This window comes from Podarcis pityusensis (assembly GCF_964106645.2).
Source record: "Podarcis pityusensis genome assembly, chromosome: 7".
Classification (NCBI taxonomy): domain Eukaryota; kingdom Metazoa; phylum Chordata; class Lepidosauria; order Squamata; family Lacertidae; genus Podarcis; species Podarcis pityusensis.
Genome location: NC_138031.1, coordinates 58591706 through 58613847, shown reverse-complemented (window position 1 = coordinate 58613847; position 22142 = coordinate 58591706). Strand labels below are relative to the sequence as shown.

The 22142-nt window shown below is 45.0% G+C and overlaps 3 protein-coding genes across 7 annotated transcripts in view; 1 reads left to right on the top strand and 2 right to left on the bottom strand.

The window, feature by feature from the left end:
* The window catches only part of KIAA0319, a 29442-nt gene extending 23024 nt beyond the window's left edge, over positions 1-6418 (bottom strand). The window contains exons 1-2 of one of the 5 annotated variants that reach the window (XM_081014143.1): positions 6030-6418; positions 2078-2238 (exon numbers count right to left, since the gene is read on the bottom strand). In XM_081014143.1, coding sequence (XP_080870269.1) covers positions 2078-2132 — 55 coding nt within the window. In that variant the 5' untranslated portion in view covers positions 2133-2238; positions 6030-6418. Of the gene's footprint in view, positions 1-2077; positions 2239-5353; positions 5597-5928 lie in introns of those variants that run through there. The other 4 variants (XM_081014142.1, XM_081014144.1, XM_081014145.1 and 1 more) reach the window with 4 other exon arrangements.
* Positions 6419-10737: 4319 nt separating this feature from the next.
* TDP2 (tyrosyl-DNA phosphodiesterase 2) lies at positions 10738-16823 on the bottom strand. Its single transcript, XM_081014272.1, has 7 exons — positions 16479-16823; positions 16282-16367; positions 14299-14472; positions 13696-13787; positions 12810-12928; positions 11905-12075; positions 10738-11357 (listed from the first exon to the last, which is right to left on the bottom strand). The coding sequence occupies exons 1-7, from the start codon at positions 16683-16685 to the stop codon at positions 11076-11078; spliced, it is 1131 nt and encodes a 376-aa protein (XP_080870398.1). The 5' UTR covers positions 16686-16823; the 3' UTR covers positions 10738-11075.
* A 205-nt stretch (positions 16824-17028) lies between these two features.
* ACOT13 (acyl-CoA thioesterase 13) lies at positions 17029-21145 on the top strand. The gene is made up of 3 exons (XM_081014334.1): positions 17029-17285; positions 18835-19019; positions 19941-21145. Exons 1-3 carry the CDS (start codon positions 17202-17204, stop codon positions 20092-20094), a joined length of 423 nt encoding a protein of 140 aa, XP_080870460.1. The 5' UTR covers positions 17029-17201; the 3' UTR covers positions 20095-21145.
* The last annotated feature ends 997 nt before the right edge of the window (positions 21146-22142 follow it).

The window sequence follows — 22142 nt, the reverse complement described above, 5'->3', positions numbered from 1 at the left end:
CATTGTCAAGCTATATTATTCGGTCCGTGAAGTTGCAGCAACTATATAAATGCGAAATGACAGCCTTTCTAACACAAGTGTAAGAAACAATTTTCATGGAGCCCAGGGAATGGTCGAGGACTAACTGATGGTGGAAAATTGCTGATGATCACTGACGTAGATGACAGAGTATTAGGAATAAGATACATAAATTTAAAATAAAATAAGTGGATTACTGAATGGAGGCAGAAAACTAAGGAACACTTTAACTGAGCATTCACGACATCAACATTGCAAGTCTAGTTAGCAGCTCCCAGAGTATGAGAGGTGTTGGGATGGTTCACAGGCCCACAATCACAAAGGAAAACGTCAGCAACATACTGAAGATTTCAGTGCACCTCCGGAGGTGAAGTTAACAGCACCAAAGTGATCTCCCGGGGGGGAGGGAGCCTAGGCAGTGTGTGTAGAGGCCCTGGGCTGCCCAGGCGACAAGCCCTGCTGAAGTGGTACCCCATAAGAGGTGCTAAAAGGTAAAGGTAAAGGTACTCCTGACCGTTAGGTCCCGTCGTGGACAACTCTGGGGTTGTGCGCTCATCTCGCTCTATAGGCCAAGGGAGCCGGCGTTTGTCCACAGACAGCTTCCGGGTCATGTGGCCAGTATGACTAAGCTGCTTCTGGCGAACCAGAGCAGCGCACGGAAACGCCGTTTACCTTCCCACCAGAGTGGTACCTATTTATCTACTTGTATTTTGATGTGCTTTTGAACTGCTAGGTGGGCAGGAGCTGGGACCAAACAATGAGAGCTCACCCCATTGCAGGGATTTGAACCGCCGATCTTCTGATCAGCAAGCCCTAGGCTCTGTGGTTTAGACCACAGCGCTACCCGCATCCATCATAAGAGGTGCTACCCCTCCCCTAACACCCCATACTCCCAATGTATGAACAAACAAACTTTTAACCCTAAACCACTTACTCATAAAATCATACAATTGTAGATCAGTTTGAACTAGCCGCGATCATCACTCACAGATTTATACCTCTGGTGTGGGCGAGGGAAGAATTTTTTTAACCACATACTGAAAAAGGCTTAACTAACTCTGGCAACATTTGGCAGGGCTTCTGAAAATCTTTCACCAAGCAAAAGTCAGAAATTCATCCAAGGCTCCAGTGTTAAGCTATATGTGGTTTTAAGCTCCTGTACATAATAAATAGGATTTAATTCTATCTCTGGGTTACTTTCATGTTACTGATGTGCCCAGCCGCCACCTCTTCTCTGAAACACGGGAAGCCTTTGGAGGGGAGGGGGAAATCATTTGCTTCAGGAAGAGTAGAGCCCTGTTTCTAGATGGAGATTTAGCAGTTGAGGGGAGGCAAAACGAGAGCAAGGAAAAAAACGAGTCAAATAAAAATAAAGCTCTGAAAAAGGGAAAACCTCAAAAGCAATCTGCACAAATGGTCTGTAAAGGGTTTAAAAGAAATAGAAATTCAGGCCGCTTAGTGTTTACAATGATAGCATGCACACATCATGGTAAACCAAAGTTAATGGTTTCCTGTGAATGCTTCACTCCTCTGCACAAGTGAGAGAGAGCAGAAAACCACAACTTTTGACTTAATACTGTGTCTGAACCAAGAAGTCTTGGGTTGTTTGGCCACAAACGAGCAATGAAGTGAAGCAAATATTTGTTATTAATTTATTCATTTCATAAAATTTAAATAATGCTTGATTGTACAAAAAACCTCCATGCGGTTTTCTTGGCTTACCAAATGTTTGTTGGGAGCAAAACAAGCAATGACCCTTGGTTCAGACCATGGTTTACTGTGAGGTATGGACTGAACTGCTCAAGCAACTGTGACATGTCTATACTGTACGGTGCACATCCATTTAGACTCTCCAGCTGGTGCTAAGATACTTCTATTACTTCTATCACAATCTTCATAAGCCATTTGGGAGTCTTTGCAAGTCAGAAATTATTTTGAGGTTCTGTGCACAGTGGAGAACCTGGGTTGTGTGCAGACCTTTATTCTCTCTCGTGGCCTCAAAAGCAAAATAATGGTTTATTATATTTATACAGCATGAGTACGAAGAGTCTTGCCTTACCTGTTAGAATTCCCAAGAGTAAGCACAGGGCTCCTAGTTCTAGCGCAAGAGCCATTCTTCAACAGGCAAGATCAACCTCAGTTTCAGGGAGCAATTTAAAGACTTTGCATTAAAAAAAACCCTTCGTTTCTGCCAGTTCTGTCCAATATCCAGCTGGGAGCCTGCAGGGGAGCAAAGGGGAGGGACACATGTTGTGATGAACATTAATTAGCAAGCAAATAATAGTGTGCAAACATTACCTCATTGCAGTGACAAAAAAACAGAAAAGGCTAGGAAAAATTGCTGCCTAGCCATGGTTTACTGTGAAACTGACAACTCATACTCTCTTCCTCCCCTGTTGGGAATGAGAGAAAGAAACCAGGGAGCCACAATTAACTTGGCTTGATTCAGCATCCAAATCTGGGATCTTACTTAGTTGTTCCCTACCCAGGGGAAGATGGACAATTTGGGCAAATGGAGCACTGCCACACCAACCTCATTCTGTTCTGAGCCAAACACACCACACCACACCCCCCACTTCCCTAGTTTCTTTATATTAGTTCAGGAGTAGAACTGTCTGCCATCTTCCTCCTCCTCCTTAGTGACACCATTGCCCTTGCAGAACGCAGCAGGGAGGAGGTTGTGTAGAAGCTGAATATTAGCTGGCTGCAACTGTCATTTGCTCTGGCGCCACCTACTGCTGGGCTCCCTTCCTTCTGTCCTACCAGCCACCACTGTTCCTATCAAGCCAAGATTTGTAAGACTAACAGCAACAACAACAACTCCCTACCATGATTTAGGCTGGCTGACAATGCTGGTTGGTTAAAGAGAAACCCCATCATTTCAGGTTCAGAACCATGGGAAGCCAACTTGGTTTGTTTCTTTTGAAGAAGCTTGCTGCTCTTTCAGAATAAATCATGATAAAGCCAGCAACTCTGGCTTATCGTGATGTGCAAGCATGACGACGGAAAGCACAGCTAGCAAATAATCCTGATAGCTTTTATTTTGGGGAGGGGGGAATAACAGCCATCAAGCCACTCAGCTAAATGCTGATAAGATATGCACCAAATTCTCAGTTGCTAAATAACTGGGGGTGGGGAGATGCTTCATTTAAAAGGTCATTTTGAGACTGAATAATTAAGCAGATATGACAGCTGCCTAGTCAAATGCCTGCGTTAACAATTGCTGAAGTCGCCTTGAATAGCGAGGGAGCTCTAAAGACGAGAGGTTTTGAAAGGTTATACAGTTTCAAGAACCAATCATGCTAGGAGCCAATGAGCAGTGTAATTGCTCCGGCAAGATATTAAAATGCCATTATTAAAAGGAAATTTATGCTATATTGTGACACACAAGGCCAGTAGAAATAGACCTGGTTTGAAATAACCTACACTTCTGAAGCCATCCAGTTTTAAATGCCTTTCCAATCTTAATCTGTGTAGTAACAGACAGCTGATCAAAGGTCAGACACCATTAATAGGAGCCCCAAGACACAAAAATTGCCAAAATCCATTGGTATATATAAAACAAATAAAAAACATTTATTTATTTGAATGTTTATGTTATGCCCCATTTCGGAGGAGTTGACTCCAAATCTGATACACACTTAGCAAGAAGTTCCAAGTGTGGAGAAATAGTAAAATCCCATCTTAACTCATTATTTCTGAGGACAACAGGAACCAGTCTTTTCCATATTTACAAAAGCTACATTACAGTGAAAATCTACACTGGTTGCTTATTTCCTGATAAAAGTCCATGTATGTTTCTTAAGGGGTATGTGTGTGAAAGCAACTTGAAATTGCCAAGCCACAAAGATAATTCTCTCTTAATGACCATGCTACGCATGTGTCTTCTTGAGAAAAGCACTTAACAGTTGTCGATATGAAATAGCCAGAGCTTATAAAGCTACTCCTGGGGTTTAAAGATCTCTGTATTCAGGGAAAGCTTAATTACCCCTTAATTCCATTGATCTAAAGGAGATTTATGCTTATTTCACCCTAAGCAATGCTGGACCACAACAAAATCTAGACCAAGGGTGTGGTTTGAAGGCACATTGATGCAACAATCTTTGCTGAAGCTAAGCAGGTTTGGGCCTAGTCACTGCCTGGATGAGAAGGAGCCTGGAAACCACGTCAGGAAGAACATTTGCTGTTCAACAGTGAAACAGACTGCCAAGGAAGGCGGTGAAGAACAATGAGGTGAAGAATGAAGGTCAGGTCAGCAGGACATCTTCCTTTTGCGTTCTGGCACACCTAGAAATAGTTCACCTTCAGCCTGGCCTGACACTGCTGCAGGGCCTGCGCAGGTACCAGCAATTATGATCATTATCATTATTAAAAGAAAAAAAATTCCTTCCAGTAGCACCTTAAAGACCAACTAAGTTAGTTCTTGGTATGAGCTTTCGTGTGCAAGCACACTTCTTCAGATACACTGAAACAGAAGTTGCCAGACCCTTCTATATAGTGAGAAGGTGGGGAGGGGTATTACTCAGAAGGGTGGTGGGAATGGGTGATTGGCAGATAGCTGAGATGAGCCTGCCGGTGCTTAGGGGGCATTGGGAGGCTAACAGAAAGATGTTCCCTGCTTTATAAACATGGCCACCTATATGTACAGATGGCAGGGATAGGAACTCCTGCTTCAGGCAAAACAGTACTTTATAGTCTCTGGGGGGCAACACTTGCAAGAGCTGTTGGGTGTGTCAGTGGCGTAGCGTGGGTTGTCAGTACCCGGGGCAAGGCAAGTAATTTGCGTCCCATAACCTGTGGATTTGCGCCCCCTAACCCCCAGATGTTGTGCCCGGTGCAGCTGGCCCCCCCTGCACCCCCTACGCTACGCCACTGGGGTGTGTTATGGACACCGGAAAAGATCCATTTTAAATTGAAAACACATTTTCACCAGGCGCATCTATTTTTGCCATTCCAATTTCAAACATGAGCAATACAAAACAAAATAAAAAATTTAAGTATTGCTCGTGGGAACCATGTAGTCCTAGCAGTCCATTAAGTGTCACCGGCGCATGCAGCTGTCCCAAGTAAACATGCACATTATGTTTCGCTATATTTGTCTCCCAATCCTATTCCGTTTCATCTTTAAATGGGATATTGCCAGTACTGAATTCTTATCACCCTGATCTGTGCTTCTCACAAACATTTTGAAACATTTGGCTTATCTGGTGCAAAATTGGATGAGTGCATCCCATACAAACAAACAAAAATCATTTGCCTCTGGTTTCTCTTAGCCAAAAGGTTGTAAGTAACTTGGAACATGCAAGTGATTGTTTTATAGAAGCCACTTTTATACCTTGCAGAAGATATTTTTATGAGATGTCCCCCATCACTTGATGCAACCAGCCATTGCTGCTCTTTCCATCAACTTCGTCTAGTTGCTCAGCAGCAGGCGGGGGAGAGGTTCCCACACACAGCAATGTGAAAACATAGCCCGGCAGACATGCATCTGACTCCTTGTTGCAAGATGAATGCAAAAGGCAGACAATATCTACCTTCAGGGTTTTTTGCCCAGTGACGGATGCACAAGCGCTCTGTCACGGCGAGGAAGCTGCAGAGAAAGACTCTTTGCAAAATTGCTAGGCACTAAAAGGAAGAAATGCATTTCCCCTGGAGACCACCACGGTTTTTTGTTTTTGTTGCAGCGGGGGAAGCGGGGGGGGGGAGGAAAGAGAGAGAGATGAAACATATTTGACTTTCCCCTTTGCGTTTGCAAAATCCTTACGCAGATCTCACCTTGCTGGGAGCAGAGGCTGGCTGTGTTCAAGACAAAAACCCAGGGCCAGAGCAAAATCGAGAAATTGAAGCAAATGCATCTTCCAGCGATTGCTGGACCTACCCCGCACCCCTTTTCCACCACACCCCACTTACTGAAAGCAGAAACGGCTTGCGAGGGCTTCCCTTTGCATGCGACACAAAGTCGCCAGCACCGACCTACGATGGAAGCGGGCGGGGAGCTCAGATTTTCTTACCTGGCGGTTAGAGATGAGGCGAGGAGGGGGTGGGGCTAGGAAAGAGAGAGAGATCGGGCGGCGCCAGGGACAGCAGCTGATGCTTCGGCAGGGTACGGCTGCATCCTTCAGTGCCCCATCTGCTCCTCCTCGTTGTCTTCCCGAAGATTTACAGGACGGAGCAGGAGCTGTTGGAGGATTTATTAATTATTATTATTATTACTATCATTATTATTTTGTAATCAAGGGCAATAAAAATTGGAAGTGGGTGTGCGTACTATTAGGCCAAGCTAGCAAAGCATAGGCGATCGATGCCTGCAAGTCTTTTTCATGCTCTTGTCCAAAGCAAAACAAAAAAACAGACACAGGGAACGGTCGGTCTCCCTTCCTCCTTCCCAGCCACTAAAGCGCATCCGCCATCCATGGTCTGGAGCTGGATCGCAACCCCGCCACCAGGGGGCGATGCTTGAGCTCCACCCAACTCGCCTCATGCATCCTTAGAAGAGGCTAAAATAATAATAATAATTTATTATTTATACCCCGCTCATCTGGGTGGGTTTCCCCAGTCACTCTGGGCGGCTCCCCATGGAATATTAAAAACACGATAAAACATCAAACATTAAAAACTTCCCTAAACAGGGCTGCGGCTGCCTTCAGAAGTTTTCTAAAAGTCATGTAGTTGTTTAATTTCTTGACATCGGGCCAGCTGCAGAAGAGCAAGGTGTTGCTTTTTAAAAAGCATACTTTAGAGAAAACACTGAAAAGTCTGACACAACTTTGAAATTTCATTTTAAGTCAGGAAAATCACCACAAACTATGCAAGGTCAAGCAGGAAGCACTGGAGCAGAGCACTCCCACTGCTGGTGTTTGATGTTAGCCACAAGTCCTATCTATCCTGTAGTTTATTGGGAAATGTTCCTGTTTTGTGCATTTTCCCTCAAGCAAGCTTATGTCCAATTTTATATAAGCAACGATTAAGCTGAAGTGTGTTGGACAGCGCCTGAACTATGGAAGTCACTCCCGGGGGGAGGGGCAGCAACGCTCCTCCACATGCAGCTGCTGGGTGACCTTGGGCCAGTCACACTTCTTTGAAGTCTCTTAGCCCCACTCACCTCACAGAGTGTTTGTTGTGGGGGAGGAAGGGAAAGGAGAATGTTAGCCGCTTTGAGACTCCTTAAAGGGAGTGAAAGGCGGGATATCAAATCCAAACTCTTCTTCTTCTTCTTCTTGGGTGGCTTTGAAAGAGGACAGAAGAAATTCATGGAGCAAATTCAATGACTACTTGCCACCATGGCTGTGCTCTGCCTTCATAGTCAGAGGCAGTAATTCTCTGAATACTAAAGGAGAGAGTGCTCATGTGCTTGGGCCCTGCCTATTGGTTTCACACAATCCACTGGGTGGCCACTGTGAGAACAGGATGCTTGACTAGATGGGCCATTGGCCTGATCCAGCAGGCTAGATGATGATGATGATGATGATCATTACCATTATCATTTGAGACAGCCTTCACGCTTGCACAGATGACAGCTTCAGGAATAGTTTGGGAAGGACTGCAGGCATGGGGAAACCAAACAGGTAGCGCACATCAGGTGAAGACATACCCGGCAGCTACATCAGTGCTCAAATGCCACTTGAAGCAGAGTGGAGAGTGGGAACCACCTCACTGTGTTTTAAGCTGCAAATGTGTACATGAAATGCAACATCTTGGCAGCGACACTGCCTGAATATAATAACCAAGTGAATGCATTATGCCAGGCATAGGCAAACTCAGCCCTCCAGATTTTGGATTGATCTTTATTACGGCCATTGGCCCGTCACACGACAGTTTCCCATACCAACATAATGTACTTGAACCTCCAAATTTAAAACCGTCAAAACTTACAAAAAACAGACAAGAACCAAAGCAGAACAAAAACAAAAGACCAACATCATACGTTGCAATAAATTTGTAACATAACCATCACCATCTGCTCACAAATCAATAGAAGACATCAATGGTGATTCACCTAGTTACATCCTAAAACATAGATCATGGTTTAAAGGGATTTTCCGAGCCACACAGGAGTCCGTTTCTCTTCTTTAGGGATAGGACACTGATCAAGAATCTGGCAACCGTGAGTGATCTTAGGGGGTCATCATCATTTAATAGATATCTCAGTTTGGCTTCATTCGTATCATCGGCAATTCAGTTTAGATATTGGGCAAGAAACTTGCTCCTGGCCGATGAGTGAAAAGCACAGTCAAAAATTATGTGATGCAACGATTCCGGTACCCCACAATTACAATCACATAAGAGCGATATCTGTCCATTGGAGAATCTATTTCTCAGCATGTTCGATGGGAAGGTGTTGAATCTTGCCTTTACAAAGGCATATCTATGAGCCGAAGAAGTTAAGGAATTCAAATAGTTTGGGAGCCTTAAGAGGGGTGATAAACCAAGGTTTAGAGGTGAGCAGGTACCATTGCCCAAGACCATTTTCTGCTGCAAGTCCATCTCCTCTAGTTTACAGGTTACTGTTCTTTTAGCTGGAACTATGTCCTGCTCTAGTAATTTGGATGGGGAGATTCCCATTGCCGTTATTTTCAGCTGTAAATTTTTTACCCATGGGCTCTGGAACAGCCCTCCAGATGTTTTGGGACTACAATTCCCATCATCCCTGACCACTGGTCCTGTTAGCTAGGGATGATGAGAGTTGTAGTCCCAGAACATCTGGAGGGCCGAGTTTGCCTATGCCTGAATTATGCCATCTGTAAAGAACAGAGATATTGTGGAAGCAACCTTGGCTGCAGTGAACTCACAGCTAAAAGTAAAAATAAACACTGTATTTATTTAGAACAATAGTTGATGCCCAAAGTCCTCTGGGCAGTTCACACCACTGGCTTAGCTGTCAGATAAATAGAATCCTAGAATGGTGTGTTGGAACTTTGGAGGTTCAGTGCTTTGCTCAGTGCAGGAATCTGCAACTATATCATCCTCAATGGAGGGCTGGCCAGCCTCTGTTTAAATACCCCCATCAAAGGAGGCTCCACCACAACCTCCTGAGATGGCCAGCTCCACTATCAAACAGCTCCCATAATTAAGAAGTTTCTCCTAGCTCAGTAGCATAGCATTTGCTTTGCATGCAAATCTGTAACACCTTGGAGAAACACTGCCAGTCTGAACTTACAGCTCCCATCGGCTCCAGCAAACAAGGCTAATGGCCAGGAATTATGGGAGTTGTAGTTCAGCAATATCCAAAGGCCCAAAGGTTCTGGTGTAGATAATATCTGGTGTAGACTGAACAATGGTCTGATTTAGTATAAGGTAGCTTCCAATGTAGTGTATAAGGTAGCTTCCCAGTAGTGATGTATGGAATTGAGAGCTGGACCATAAAGAAGGCTGATCGCCGAAGAATTGATGCTTTTGAACTATGGTGCTGGAGGAGACTCTTGAGAGTCCCATGGACTGCAAGAAGATCAAACCTATCCATTCTTAAGGAAATGAGTGCCCTGAGTGCTCACTGGAAGAAAAGATCGTGAAGCTGAGACTCCAATACTTTGGCCACCTCATGAGAAGAGAAGACTCCCTGGAAAAGACCCTGATGTTGGAAAAGATGGAGGGCACAAGGAGAAGGGGACGACAGAGGACGAGATGGTTGGATAGTGTTCTCGAAGCTACCAGCATGAGTTTGACTAAACTGCGGGAGGCAGTGGAAGACAGGAGTGCCTGGCATGCTCTAGTCCATGGGGTCACGAAGAGTCGGACACGACTAAATGACTAAACAACAAGCAGCTTCCGATGTTCCTATGAAATCTGCTTCCTTACCAGGTCCTGCTTCTGCCTCCTGGACAAACAGACAATAGTCTTCTGCATGACAGCCCTGCGGAGAGACTCATCTCTCTCTCATGCTGAGATAAGCAACTCTGCAGTCATCACATCCTGCCTACAGATCCAGTAGCAGGACTATTTTCGACATGCAGAAGTGGGAGGAATTCAGAATTCCCTGCAAGCACACAGTGACTTAGGGAAACTGCAAGCGTGTAGAGGGAATACCGCAAATTACCTACCCATGGGCAATCATACCTTGCCGTTGGGGCTTCAAAACAACAGATGATCACTACCCTGTGTTTTGTGGGCTCCAGGAGAAAATACGTTGGTAAGGAGGCAATTCCTTTGTTACCTGATTTGATTACATGATCGGATCTATTTTAGGACTGCTGACTTTTAAGAGTCATTACCATCAGTGCCAGTCCTAGCTTTTTTACCAGTATGTTTCCATTGGACTCCACCTTGTTCTCTTCACCACTGCTGATTCAGTGGTCTCTCTCTTTGGGCCTAAGCCATACTGCCTCCCAAAGGGAGAGGATGAGATATGTAGGGGAGATACCTCCCCTCATTGCCTGCCAATTTGGAAAGGTTGACAGGAATCAGCATCAGAAGGCTCCAAGGTTTGGGCACTCCAACTGGTGCATGGGAATCATCGAGTACCCATAATGCCGATCTCTAACTCAAGCCTTGCTCATCCTGAAAAAACACCCCCCTTCTTCACAGATAGGAAATGATATGATACTTCAGCAATGTAACAATTGTTTTAGGATTACCAGCCCATAGATAAAGTTAGTTGCTCCCCGCTTCCCCCCCTTAAAACAATTGGCTATTTTTCCAAATTGGCTACCTGAAAACAGTGGTTTAAATAAAAAAATCCTTCAAGCCTACCTTTATTGAGTTCAATATAAGATTATGGAAAGGTGTGTTGAATTATTCTTTATTCAACTGAAGACTGAAACAGTATTATATGGCTAGCATTTTCATTTATCTATTTTGCACTGGAATTGAAACTTGGAAGGGAAATATATCCTGGAGTACCTATAAACTGGAATGAATTTAAGAGTATACATTTAAAAGTCTTCTCCCCGCCCTTTCACTGGGCAAGGATTCCAGTAACGCATGGATTAGTGTATTACCACTGAAGCGTATAAATTTGAACCAATTCCAGAATTGGTTTAAAATACAGCAGGATGTGGCCGGGGGTAGGAAAGGTTATAACAGTGTCTTTCATACACAGCGTGGAAATCGCCCCCCCCCCTTTATAGCACCACATCAAAATTGCAAAGCAGACCCCAGTGATCGCTAGGAAATCTGCCGCAGTCCAGTTTTTCCAACCCAATTAAATCCAAACTCTTAGGAACCATTTGTCCGCCAGCAGAAGCAGCTCGGAGGAAGAGGCGATCAAACCGCAATCTGCACTTGTAACGCGCATCCAAGTTAGTGTTTTGGCTTGTATCCCACGTGTAGCGGCAATGTTCTGGCTTGCCCAAGAATTCCCAAACATCCAGAATGCTGTCAGGCAAACCACCAAACTTAGCAACCTGATGGGGAGAAAATTAGAAAGCGTTAATAGTGTACTATAAATATACTACCAATAATCAGCTTTCAAAAATGAGCCATGGATTGATTTTTTCACTTCTTATATGGTTCACTGGGAGAGCCACCAATTTTGTTGTGAAGCACCATCACTGCTCCTTAGCAACACTGTTCTAATTCAGAAACGTGTTATCTGAAATAAATAGCTACCCTGGCTTTGTTTAATCACTTAGTACAAGGGAACTGTGTAGTTTTATGCTTTAATTCATTGCTCCTTACTGCTAGTCAGGTCTACTTTGTTGTCAATATTTTGCAAGACAACTGCTGATTATTGCTGAATGATTTGTTTTCTTCTTTTCTGTATGCATGTTCTTGAAAATCCTTAATAAAACCTGTGTTTAAAAATATATATAGGCAAAGGGGAATTGTGTCACCAGAGGTGGGGAAAGCCCACGTAAGTGATATGTGGGGAAAGCAACTGTTATTTTTAGGAGATGAGGAAAGGAGTTACAAATAAACACAACACAACTAAGGAGTTTTGCTCCAGTTCACCTCTTTGTCTCTGAGATTTGTATCTCCTCCAAAAATCACAGTAGTGGACTCTGGAGCCTCCGTCATTTTGGCAAGCACCCGTTTCAACTGATTCAAGCGTTCTTCGCTATGCCCCTTAGTGCTCTCCAGATGCGAAGTCATAAGGCAGAGGTCATTGCCAGATATGGTTGCCTATGAAGAAGAGAGAGAGATAAAGCATAAAGCAACATTTTCTGCATGTGACGGTCTGCCACAGCAGTAGGATTTCACCACTCTTTACAGCAATTTCTCGTGAAAGAACAAGATGCATAAAACTACATTTTCTGCACGGGGCTAAGTGCAGCAAGACCTTTCTTTACAATAACAGTTAATTCTCCCGTATGCTGTCCCCCATATTTCGACAACATAAAGGTGGAGCTTTTCCTAGATGACAAGGACCCTTGTATAGATCTTGCCAATTCTGGTTTCTTCTGTACAGTGCCTAGCCTGGGTCACTGTTGTGACTAACATGATAACAAACAGGTAGGGCTGTGGCTATAACTGCTTTAATCAATCAACTAACCTTTTAGTTAATAGCTTTGTCGGGGCCAAATTTTAATCCACAATAGAGACATTTTAAGATGATGGGCTGAGGGAAGAGAGCACTTCTTTATTGACTTTAGGCTACTTTGCTTCTGGTGCATTTATGCAGTTGATGGCATCCGTCTGTCTCAAGAGACAATGGACTGCACTTCCAGGAGTGAAGTCAAACCACTGGAGAATCACAGCACCTGCTGTGGCTGCAGAGAACGGTAACTCATAACTGCTGCCTCCCATGTTTTTGCTGCGTTAGCAGCACCAAAGTGACCTCTCCTGGGCACAAGCCTGGGCAGTGTGTATGGAGGTCCTTTAGAACAAAAAATAAATAAATGCAAGAACTCACTTACATGTACTGCCAATAAATTTCTCATCATGGAGGTGGTAGGGAAAGGTGTTATTTCTTCTTTTAAAACTCTGACTCTTGATTTTTTTAACATTATGGCTGTAAAATAACCATCAGTATTACCTGAAGAGAGAAACACAGAAAAAGGAAAGGTCAACAACAATGATGTCTCCTTCAGAAATTCCATATAATAAAAGACAGTGGCCTTGTTTAGACTACTAAAGTATGGGTTGTATCCATCAAAGTCATCCTTAGTGCATGGATTATCACCTGTGCAACTGGACACCCTCTCCCTGCCCACCTTATCTATTCTCAGGGTTCCCCCAACCCTTCAGAGCAGATTTGATGGGGCATTGGGGGGGGGCGGAGGAAATCCTGTTGCGTAGGCAGACATCCTGGAAATGATGGAACAACTTTCAGATATACAACTCTGTAGTTTATGTTATTTTTATGTTATGTAAATCTAAGGTTGCCATATGTCTGGACTTTCCAGGACATATCCAGAATAGTGCAGTCAGAAGCAGGGTCCAGGGGGAAATCGTGGAAAATGTCTGGGAAATTCTGGACATATGATAATCCATGTCAGCAGTGTTGTTTAGGTGATTTTCCTTAAAAATAGCTCAAAAACTACTTTCTTTTTTTTCAAATTTGCCAAAAAAGCTCAACATCTTTGGGCAAAACTAAAAAAAGCTGTCCGGATTTTCACTGTTTGAAATATGACAATAAACCATTGAGGTTTTTACTGTTTTTCCAATCAAGTGGTCCATGAAGGCTTATACCATAATAAATAGATCTTTAAGGTTCCACAAGACTCTGATTGTTCTTGCTGCAGCAGACTAACACAGCTACTCCACTAAAAATGTATAGAAATTACTGTAACTTCATTTTACCTGGAATAATTGTGTAACTGACGGCTCTCTTCTGTAGATAGGATAAAACTGGAGGAATAACCTCCTGTAGAAATACCACATCTGGACTGTACCTAAATGAGAAAGCGGAATGTGTAATGGAACATAAAGCAACATACTGTAACAGATAAGCTGTTTACTATACAATGATCCTACAGTGCTCTTCTTAACTTATTTAATTACTGTAAAAAGCAACAACTGGCCTTGCTTCATAACATTATGGCTGCAATGCAATGCAAACACGCATAGGGTTGTGCAAAAATATAGTTATGGAATCAAATGCACAAGCAACACAAGGAAGTGTAATGAACCTGAGATTTGTCTCTTGAGATATAACTGTTTGTATGCAAAAGGAGTAGCCATAAAGAAAAATCTAGAGGCACAAGACTGGGCAAGGCTGGCTTACATATTCTTGGCAGCTCTACAATTCAGATAAGTGTAAAAGAAAAAAAATGGCATAGTAGAAATATTCTGATTTTTAAAAAAGTGCATCCCAATCTTGCTTACTTTGAAATAAATCCCAATGATTTTAATTAGGCTGACACTCTAATAAGGTACCATAGGACCGCTGTGATAGATACTTACAAAGCGAGATAGGAGCAAACTCCTCGTGCCCTATCTTGCAGGTTTTTTAAATCCAGGCCATCTATATTCCAGGTAATTAAAGAAAATGTGCTGTCATCCTCTTTGGGGCTAAGACCCGCCTCTTTAACAGCAGCAGAAACTTTACCGGCGGTTGAATCATCTGTTAGGTCAATGCTAGAAAACACAGACACAAGTTACTTATTATATTGATAAGCCACCTTTAAAAATAAAACTCTGAAGCTGGCTTCCATCATAAAATAATAAAACACTGTATAATACAACTGTATAATCCAAGCCCTAATGAAACCAGTAATAATAAGACAAACACCCAGCTCAAAACTAAGATATCATGCATAACTCTTAACCACTGCACTGCAGCAAGAGAATGCATGCAATAGAAATAACAGCAATGAGTTATTGGACCAAAGGTGAAGAATGGCAAAGGGTGTAATCCTAACCCTAGATCCACCAGAATGAGAGAGTTAGGATGTGGCAGGTCCCCAGTTCAGCTAGTAGATTTCCAGTTCAGTTGGGCTAAAATGGCATGTCAGCAACCCCAGCTCAGTCAGAGATATGCTGGTGTAAATGTCTCATCCCAGCTCAGCTGACGACAAGCCAAAACCAGCAGAACTTACAGCAGCCCTGAAAAATAGGCGTTCTGGGGTGGGGTGGGGGAGGACCTGGAAGGGGGCACATATGCTGGATCCTAACTTGGTTCAGCTCAGTCAAGCAACTTGGCAACCCAAAGCAATGGCAGAGTGGCATAAATCAGACTTTATATTAAAGACTTATTTCCCTTCTGCCAGTCTTAGGCTTGCTCAAAGTCCTGAGCGGACTTTGGATCTGGCATACCCTACGCTAGCTTCACTTAATTATGTAAATTACTCTGGCTTCCCATACTTGGGATTGCTTCCTCATTCATATTTTCAATAAAGGTATTCTGAGATGCTGGCCAGCTGTGAAAACGGCTTTACTTTCAGCTTGACATAGTGGAGCCGGTTTATGAAGGTACCAGGTAGGTCAGATACAGGTTACTGCCATCTGGATTAGGACCTTAGCAGCAGAGGCCACTCCTGCAGCCTGCCCCTTTCTCCCACTCAGTTTCATTTTTCCAAGTGCTCAGCAGGCATGTAAACACAGCACTAATGTGCCCCAGGGCACCCTTGGTTTGGCAGAACTCTGGGGCATGGGAAGGAATTTAAATGGCAGGTCTCAGAGGGAACCAACATGTAAGTTTTCCACAATGACCTGAAACAATGCTACTTTATGGGCATTGTGGAAGCCTTAAAAACTGGAGAATTGCTGGAGCCAGCCCTTATTTAGAGACTTGACTACACTACCGACCATTCCCCTGGGCAGGGCCAGGCAAGCCAAGTGCAAGAGATATTAATGATTATACCACTAGGATGTCTTACAGAGGCATATACAGGGTGAGTCCCAGTGGAACATGTGTACAGTGGTACCTCAGGTTAAGAACTTAATTTGTTCCGGAGGTCCGTTCTTAACCTGAAAGTGTTCTTAACCTGAGGTACCACTTTAGCTAATGGGGCCTCCCACTGCACCACCACTGTGCGATTTTTGTTCTCATCCTGAAGCAAAGTTCTTAACCCAAGGTACTATTTCTGGGTTAGCAGAGTCTGTAACCTGAAGCTTCTGTAACCCAAGGTACCACTATACTCTGTATCCACTGGGCCTCTTTTAAAGGACTCACCCTGTACTATTGTAGAGTAAAGGCAGCAGGCAGGTGATGCTCTTCCAAAGAGAATGAGGTGGGCTAGGCTAAGAGAATAGAGATTAGCCCATGGTCACCCCGGGGAACTCGTGGCTGGGAGGGGATCTTAACCCCTCTGACATAACTGCCCTGACAGCACCACCGTCCAATTGCACCAATATGGCCCCCATGCATCTGTACACAAGCGGGAATCGATTTTTTAACCCCGAGGTCTTCTTGAGAGGGATGAGTTACAGGGGCAGGAGACTTACAGGGTCCCCTCCAGCGGGAGAGGCTCTGGCATCGCGTCCATAGGTTGCTCCTCAAGAGGCGGCTCAAAATAGGAATTCAGCGCTCTCTGCAAAAACAAACAAACAACAAAGGCCCAAAAGGCAGAGTTTGATTGTGTGCTAGGATCATGCGCCGGGATCTATAAAGCACGTGCTTAAAACGGGAAGCGAGGGCATACCTGCATATCCCAGTCATTCTCTGCCAGGTAGCACTGAGCAACGGCTAGATCGCTGCCGCTGATGGAGGCAAATTCCAAACATAGGAGCTTCCTGCGCTTCTCTTCTTCCTTCTCTTCCTCCTCCTTGGAAGGCTGCAGCTGCTGCTCCGGCGTCCTCTCCTCCGGGGTCGCCTGCTCCACCCCCTGAGCAACGCTGCCCACATCCATCTGCCTGTTTGTGAGTTCTTGTTGTTGGGCTTTTTTTTTTTTTTTTCAAAGCTCGCGCTCCCTGTTTTCTTTCAGGACCACCACCGGTTTTCCAGCTTCTGCAAATCCACGCCCCTCGAAGCTCAAATGTCGCGCAGGCGCAGCACGGGCAAGGCACTTGAAGCTACTGCGCTCGCCCGCCCGCTTAGCAGCCCGACCCGATTGCTGGGAGGTGAAAGGGTAGGCGCCGTGGGCGGGGATTCGGCGAAGGCGGCGAACGTTCGGCGAATGGAACGCGGAGTAGCAAGTTTTAGAACGCTGGGAGCGAGCGAGGGAGGCGGGGCTTGTCAAGAGACGTTCCTCCAGTTCTCCAGGGCCGGCGCTGAGCTCCGAAGGGCCAATTTGCTGCTCAGGGCTCCTGCATCTTTGCAATTGCCTCGTGTTGTCCGCAACTCCGAGATCCCCCAACTACTTGACTGCATTAGTGAGAAGCCTGGCTATAGCGCCTTGCTCGAGAGAAGGTCGGAACTTTGAATCATGAGTCACCTTAAGATCCAGTCTCTCCGCGCGGTGGTGAAAATGCTTCTGGAGTCTCCCGGATTTGATCGGGTGCTGAATAAGGTAAGCGCGGGAGGGGATTTGCTGAGGTTCCCTACCCTGTGTGTGTAATGTGTTACTGACTTTCCAGGGTCACCTTGAATAGGGCAGCAAAGTTGTGCAGGGGGTGAACATTCTGGGCCTATTGGCGCTTGAAAAAACGTAGGTTTACAATTTTTGAATGTAAGAGTATTTATTTTATTTGTTGTTGTTACAAAAAAGCAATAAAAAGTATTTGGAAAAAAGAAAAAACGTAGGTTTACAGTGTTCCTGAGAGAGGTCCTCAGTAATACTGCTTTAGATTGCAAACTACCTTCTCTACCGTTCACTTATATACTGGGGGCGGGGGCGGGGTTATGTGGTGGCTTCCCAATGATCTTACTTCACTCTGTTCAGAGAAGCTCTGTGACTATTGGGTGTGTCCTAACTAGATTGTTTACATAGAAATTGCACTGGTTTAAAGGTCACCTGGTCCTAAACAAGGGCATCTCAAGGGGGGGTGGTCTGCCCCAGGTGTCATGCCTAGGGGGGCTGACAAAATCCCCCCCCGGGCGGATTGATGTGGTGGCGCTTGCACGCCCGGTGGGCAGGCAGATTTCTGCGATTGACACGATCGTCGTCATGAAAATCCGCCCACTGATTGAGCAAATACACCCAATAATCAGCCTGACACACACACACACACACACACACACACACACCCCGACGGGTGGCGCTTGCATCCCTGGCAGTTTAATGCAATTGGCGGTCGGATTTTCGCGGGGGTGCCAGTGCCGCCCACCGATCACAGAAATCCGACCACCGATTGCGCAAATACGCCCCGCGGTGTTGACACGGCTTTATGTGATCGTTGGTCGGATTTGCGCAACTCTGGGCCACCTTCCTAAAATTGCAATGGGGGGGGGTGACAAAAAAATTTTCACACCAGGTACCACCTGACCTTGCTACGCCTCTGGTCCTAAATGCCCCAGCCGGTTTCAGCCAATCAAATTGCTTATTGTGGAAATTAAAAATAAGCACTATTTGTAACATATGCTTACTGAAACTTGAAATTTCCTTTTTGAAAAAGGGAAGAAATAATTGGAAGCGGTTTGAAAGCACATTTAATGCATATGACCTCCCCACAGAATCCTGGGCAAAGTAGTTTAAGGGAGCTGGGAAGCGTAGTGGTAAACTGCAGCTCCCATGATTCTTTGGGGCAGGTCATGTGCTTTAGGTTTCTGGTGTGTAGGAAGACTGAGCAAGTTCAGTGGGTCCAGAATGTTGGCTGACCTTTGGATTGGGTGAAAAACAGCAGAAAAACACTGAGGAGGGAACTAGAATGGAGTATGCTTGAAAAGGGCACCACTGAATGGTTGGTACCCTGAGGGAAAAACCGGCACACTTCAACCTTATTTTGTTGCTGGTTTCACTTGTTTTCTCCTACTGTTCGCCGTTTTGGAGGCCAAAAGGCAACATATGTGCATTTTAGATTTTAAAAAGCAAGCATTTAATTTCAGTTTAGTATCCTGTAGAAAACCTACTGAAGCTTAATGGAATGGGACTTTTCTTCTCTCACCCACTCTGCTCCCAGATGACAGTTCTTTCTGCCAGTCCTGGAAAAGTTGTCTGTGAAATGAAAGTGGAAGAGGAGCACACAAACCGAGGCGGGATTCTTCATGGAGGATTGACAGCAACTCTGGTAGATGTTGTGTCAACCGCTGCTTTGTTGCACACCGAAAGAGCAGCACCTGGAGTCAGTGTGGATATGAATATTACGTACGTATGACAAAATCCGAGATTTATTTCAGTGCCCGCTTTCGTTTAATTGGGCCTTGACTCTGCAACTTACGTGGCTTATATTACCGTATTTTTCGCTCCATAGGGCGCACATAGTTTTTAGGAGGAGAAATAAAGAACCGCCCCCCCCAGCCCCAAAGAGCAAAGAAGCCAAGACAGCGAGCGGGATCCATCCCGCTGGCTGTCTTGGCTTCCTCTTTAGCCGGGTGCAACCTCTCCTGCTGGGAGAGGCTGCGCACAGCTTTGGCAGAAGCCAAGACAGCGAGCGGGATGGATCCCGCTCGCTGTCTTGGCTTCGTTTTTAGCCGCGGGGCTAGGGCGGGGGAAGCCCGAGCTTCCCCCGACCCCAGCCTCCAGAACAGGTCCGGGAGCGGCGGCAAGGTTGCGTGCAGCCTTGCTGCCGCTCCCGGAGCTTGTGGGGCTGGGGGCGCACTCCGAAGGTTTGCGGATTGCTGTCTGAAGCCCGGGGAGCGCAGCGGGAGTTGGCGCGGCACTCCCCGGGCTGCAGGCTGCTATCCGCAAGCCTTCGGAGCGCAGCGGGAACTCCTGCTGTGCTCCGAAGGCTTGCGGATAGCTGCCTGAAGCTTGGTGAGCGAGAGGGGTCGGTGCGCACCGACCCCTCTCGCTCTCCAGGCTTCAGCGAAAGCCTGCATTCGCTCCATAGGACGCACACACATTTCCCCTTCATTTTTGGAGGGGAAAAAGTGCGTCCTATAGAGCAAAAAATATGGTAGTTAAAAGTAGAGGGGTGGGTTATCAGATAAGTTTTGAACCTCACAGGGTGGTTGTGAGGATAAAATGAGGGAAGCAAACCCTATATGCTGTCTTGAGCTCCTTGAAGGAGAGATGAACCATAAATGTAAGGATTCTTTCTCTCTCCCCCCCCTTTCCAAATTCAAGCTACATGTCAGCAGCTAAGATGGGAGACGAAATCCAGATCACTGCGGAGATTCTGAAGCAAGGAAGAACACTGGCCTTTGCCAATGTGGACTTAAGAAACAAGGCGACAGGGAAATTGATAGCCCAAGGGAGGCATACCAAATACCTGGGATAGTCACAGAAGGAAGCTTTGGGCCTAGAAGAAAAAGAATGGGGTAGCATTACTTTATGGAAGTAAGTCAAACAAAGCAATACAGTAAAGATGAGAATGGATTAACTGAGCAAAACACTTTCTTAGGTAAAGCCACTAGAGGTGAAATATCACTACCTGAATCCTCCTTAATGTTCATGTAAACTAAGGTGATGGTTCAAGTTCATGTTTATTATTCCATGTGTATTTTGTTGTAAGCCATCTCTTGGGGATTGGAAGGGATGCTGTGTGTGCATGCGCCAGGAAGCAGGATACAAATGTAAATAGCAACAGTTTGTCGTTGACAGGAAAAAAAATGTGTTGCTCTGATTAATACTGGTTTGATTTCTGAAGCCCTGAAGAGAAAGATACAAAGAAAAGATGGATAAAACTGTCTGAACTCAAGTGTTCCAGCATCTGAAACCTGGGAACCATTTGTGGAAGAGGTTCTGATGCTGGTGCTTTTGGGTTGGGATGGGTTCAGAGTCCCCAGGGGTAGGCCTCTGCCTCCAGGATGTTTTCATTGAAAGAAGGAGTGGTGATGGGGTGGTTTCTGCTTTCAATGGCTGAGGAAGCCTCCAGAACAGCATGAGAGGTGGTGCCAAGGGCTGCAGGAGGAAAGGAGGAATTGGTGAAAATTGCCTCTTGTGTGCACATGTACACACATGGTTACTCCAGCAAGAAGTCTCTGTGAAATCTCAGTCCCTTCTGCAAATTGAAGGAGTCCTCCTCTTTGCAGATGGGTGGCTGAGAATGTTTGCAGATGACTTCTGTGTTGCTCTTTTCAGCCAAAGCCTTTGGACTGACCAGTGCATACTTTGAATTCAGTGGTGAATGATTGCCAAACTAAGCATAAACTACTACTTTCTCCTCTGTTAATTTGTAGATATTATTGAACAATGTATAAAGTGAATTGATCTCAAAAGGGTACTTTTCCTCCCAAAATAATGAATTTAAAGCATGAACCCTGTGCTAAAAGGAAGTTCAGTATGGTGACAACTCAACAGTTTTCAATAAACTTGGTTTTGTAAACTTGCTTGTGTGTATTCCGCCCCCCAGTTGATTTAGAATACAGGATCCTGTGGTCTAAACCACTGAGCCTCTTGGGCTTGCTGATCAGAAGGTCGGTGGTTCGAATCCCCGCGATGGGGTGAGCTCCCGTTGCTCTGTCCCAGCTCCTGCCAGCCTAGCAGTTTGAAAGCATGCCAGTGCTAGTAGATAAATAGGTACTGCTGCAGATAAACGGTGTTTCCTTGCGCTCTGGCACTTGTCACGGTCCTCCATGCGCCAGTAGCAGTTTAGTCATGCTGGCCACATGACCCAGAAAACTAACTGTGGACAAACGCTGCTCCCTCAACCTGAAAGCAAATACCAGCTCCCTTGGCCTGAAAGCGAGATGAGCGCTGCAACCTCATAGTTGCCTTTGACTGGACTTAACTGTCATGGGGTCCTTTACCTTTACCTTACCTTTACAGTCCTATACTCACCTAGGATTTGGCCCCATTGAACTTAGTGGAACTTACCTTTGAGTAGATATATGTAGGATTGCACTATTGGCCTACAAAGGGGCTCTCACAACTAAAAAAGTTGTGGGTGTTTTCTAGTTCTGAAAACTTACTTTGGAGGCATATCACAGAATGCCTTTATATTCTTATTTTGATGTATGTCAAAGCTATAATTTATGGGCCCTTATGTCTATTAGGATTGCTCTGGAGACCATCTGAGGTGGAAGTGGAAGTATGCAGATATTGATCAAGCATGGTACCTTCATTATGGAACTAGTCAAAGGAGGCCAGTCTGATTGTATCATTACAGATGTTTATAATGAGAGTCAATGTTCACCTTGTCCAATGAGGTTTAGCTAATTTGGATTTTGTGGTCTTTTATTAATATTTAATCTTTTTTATGGAGTAGTTCTTCCTCTTGTGTTTTTGGGACAATTATGTAAATGGAGAGTGTTTACTGCTAATTACAATCAGGATAGAGCATAGGAGAAAAAATTGGTTTGAGGGCATAATGCACCCACTTATGTC

What these genes read in the sequence shown, in the direction of transcription:
- TDP2 (XM_081014272.1), bottom strand. Translation starts at nt 16,685, where the DNA reads ATGGATGTGGGCAGCGTTGCTCAGGGGGTGGAGCAGGCGACCCCGGAG. An exon ending in AGAATGACTGGGATATGCAG is followed by an intron (nt 16,368 to 16,478) that starts GTATGCCCTCGC and finishes TTGTTTTTGCAG; the next exon opens with AGAGCGCTGAATTCCTATTT. An exon ending in CTCCCGCTGGAGGGGACCCT is followed by an intron (nt 14,473 to 16,281) that starts GTAAGTCTCCTG and finishes TGTGTTTTCTAG; the next exon opens with CATTGACCTAACAGATGATT.
- ACOT13 (XM_081014334.1), top strand. Translation starts at nt 17,202, where the DNA reads ATGAGTCACCTTAAGATCCAGTCTCTCCGCGCGGTGGTGAAAATGCTT. An exon ending in TTGATCGGGTGCTGAATAAG is followed by an intron (nt 17,286 to 18,834) that starts GTAAGCGCGGGA and finishes CTCTGCTCCCAG; the next exon opens with ATGACAGTTCTTTCTGCCAG. An exon ending in AGTGTGGATATGAATATTAC is followed by an intron (nt 19,020 to 19,940) that starts GTACGTATGACA and finishes TCCAAATTCAAG; the next exon opens with CTACATGTCAGCAGCTAAGA.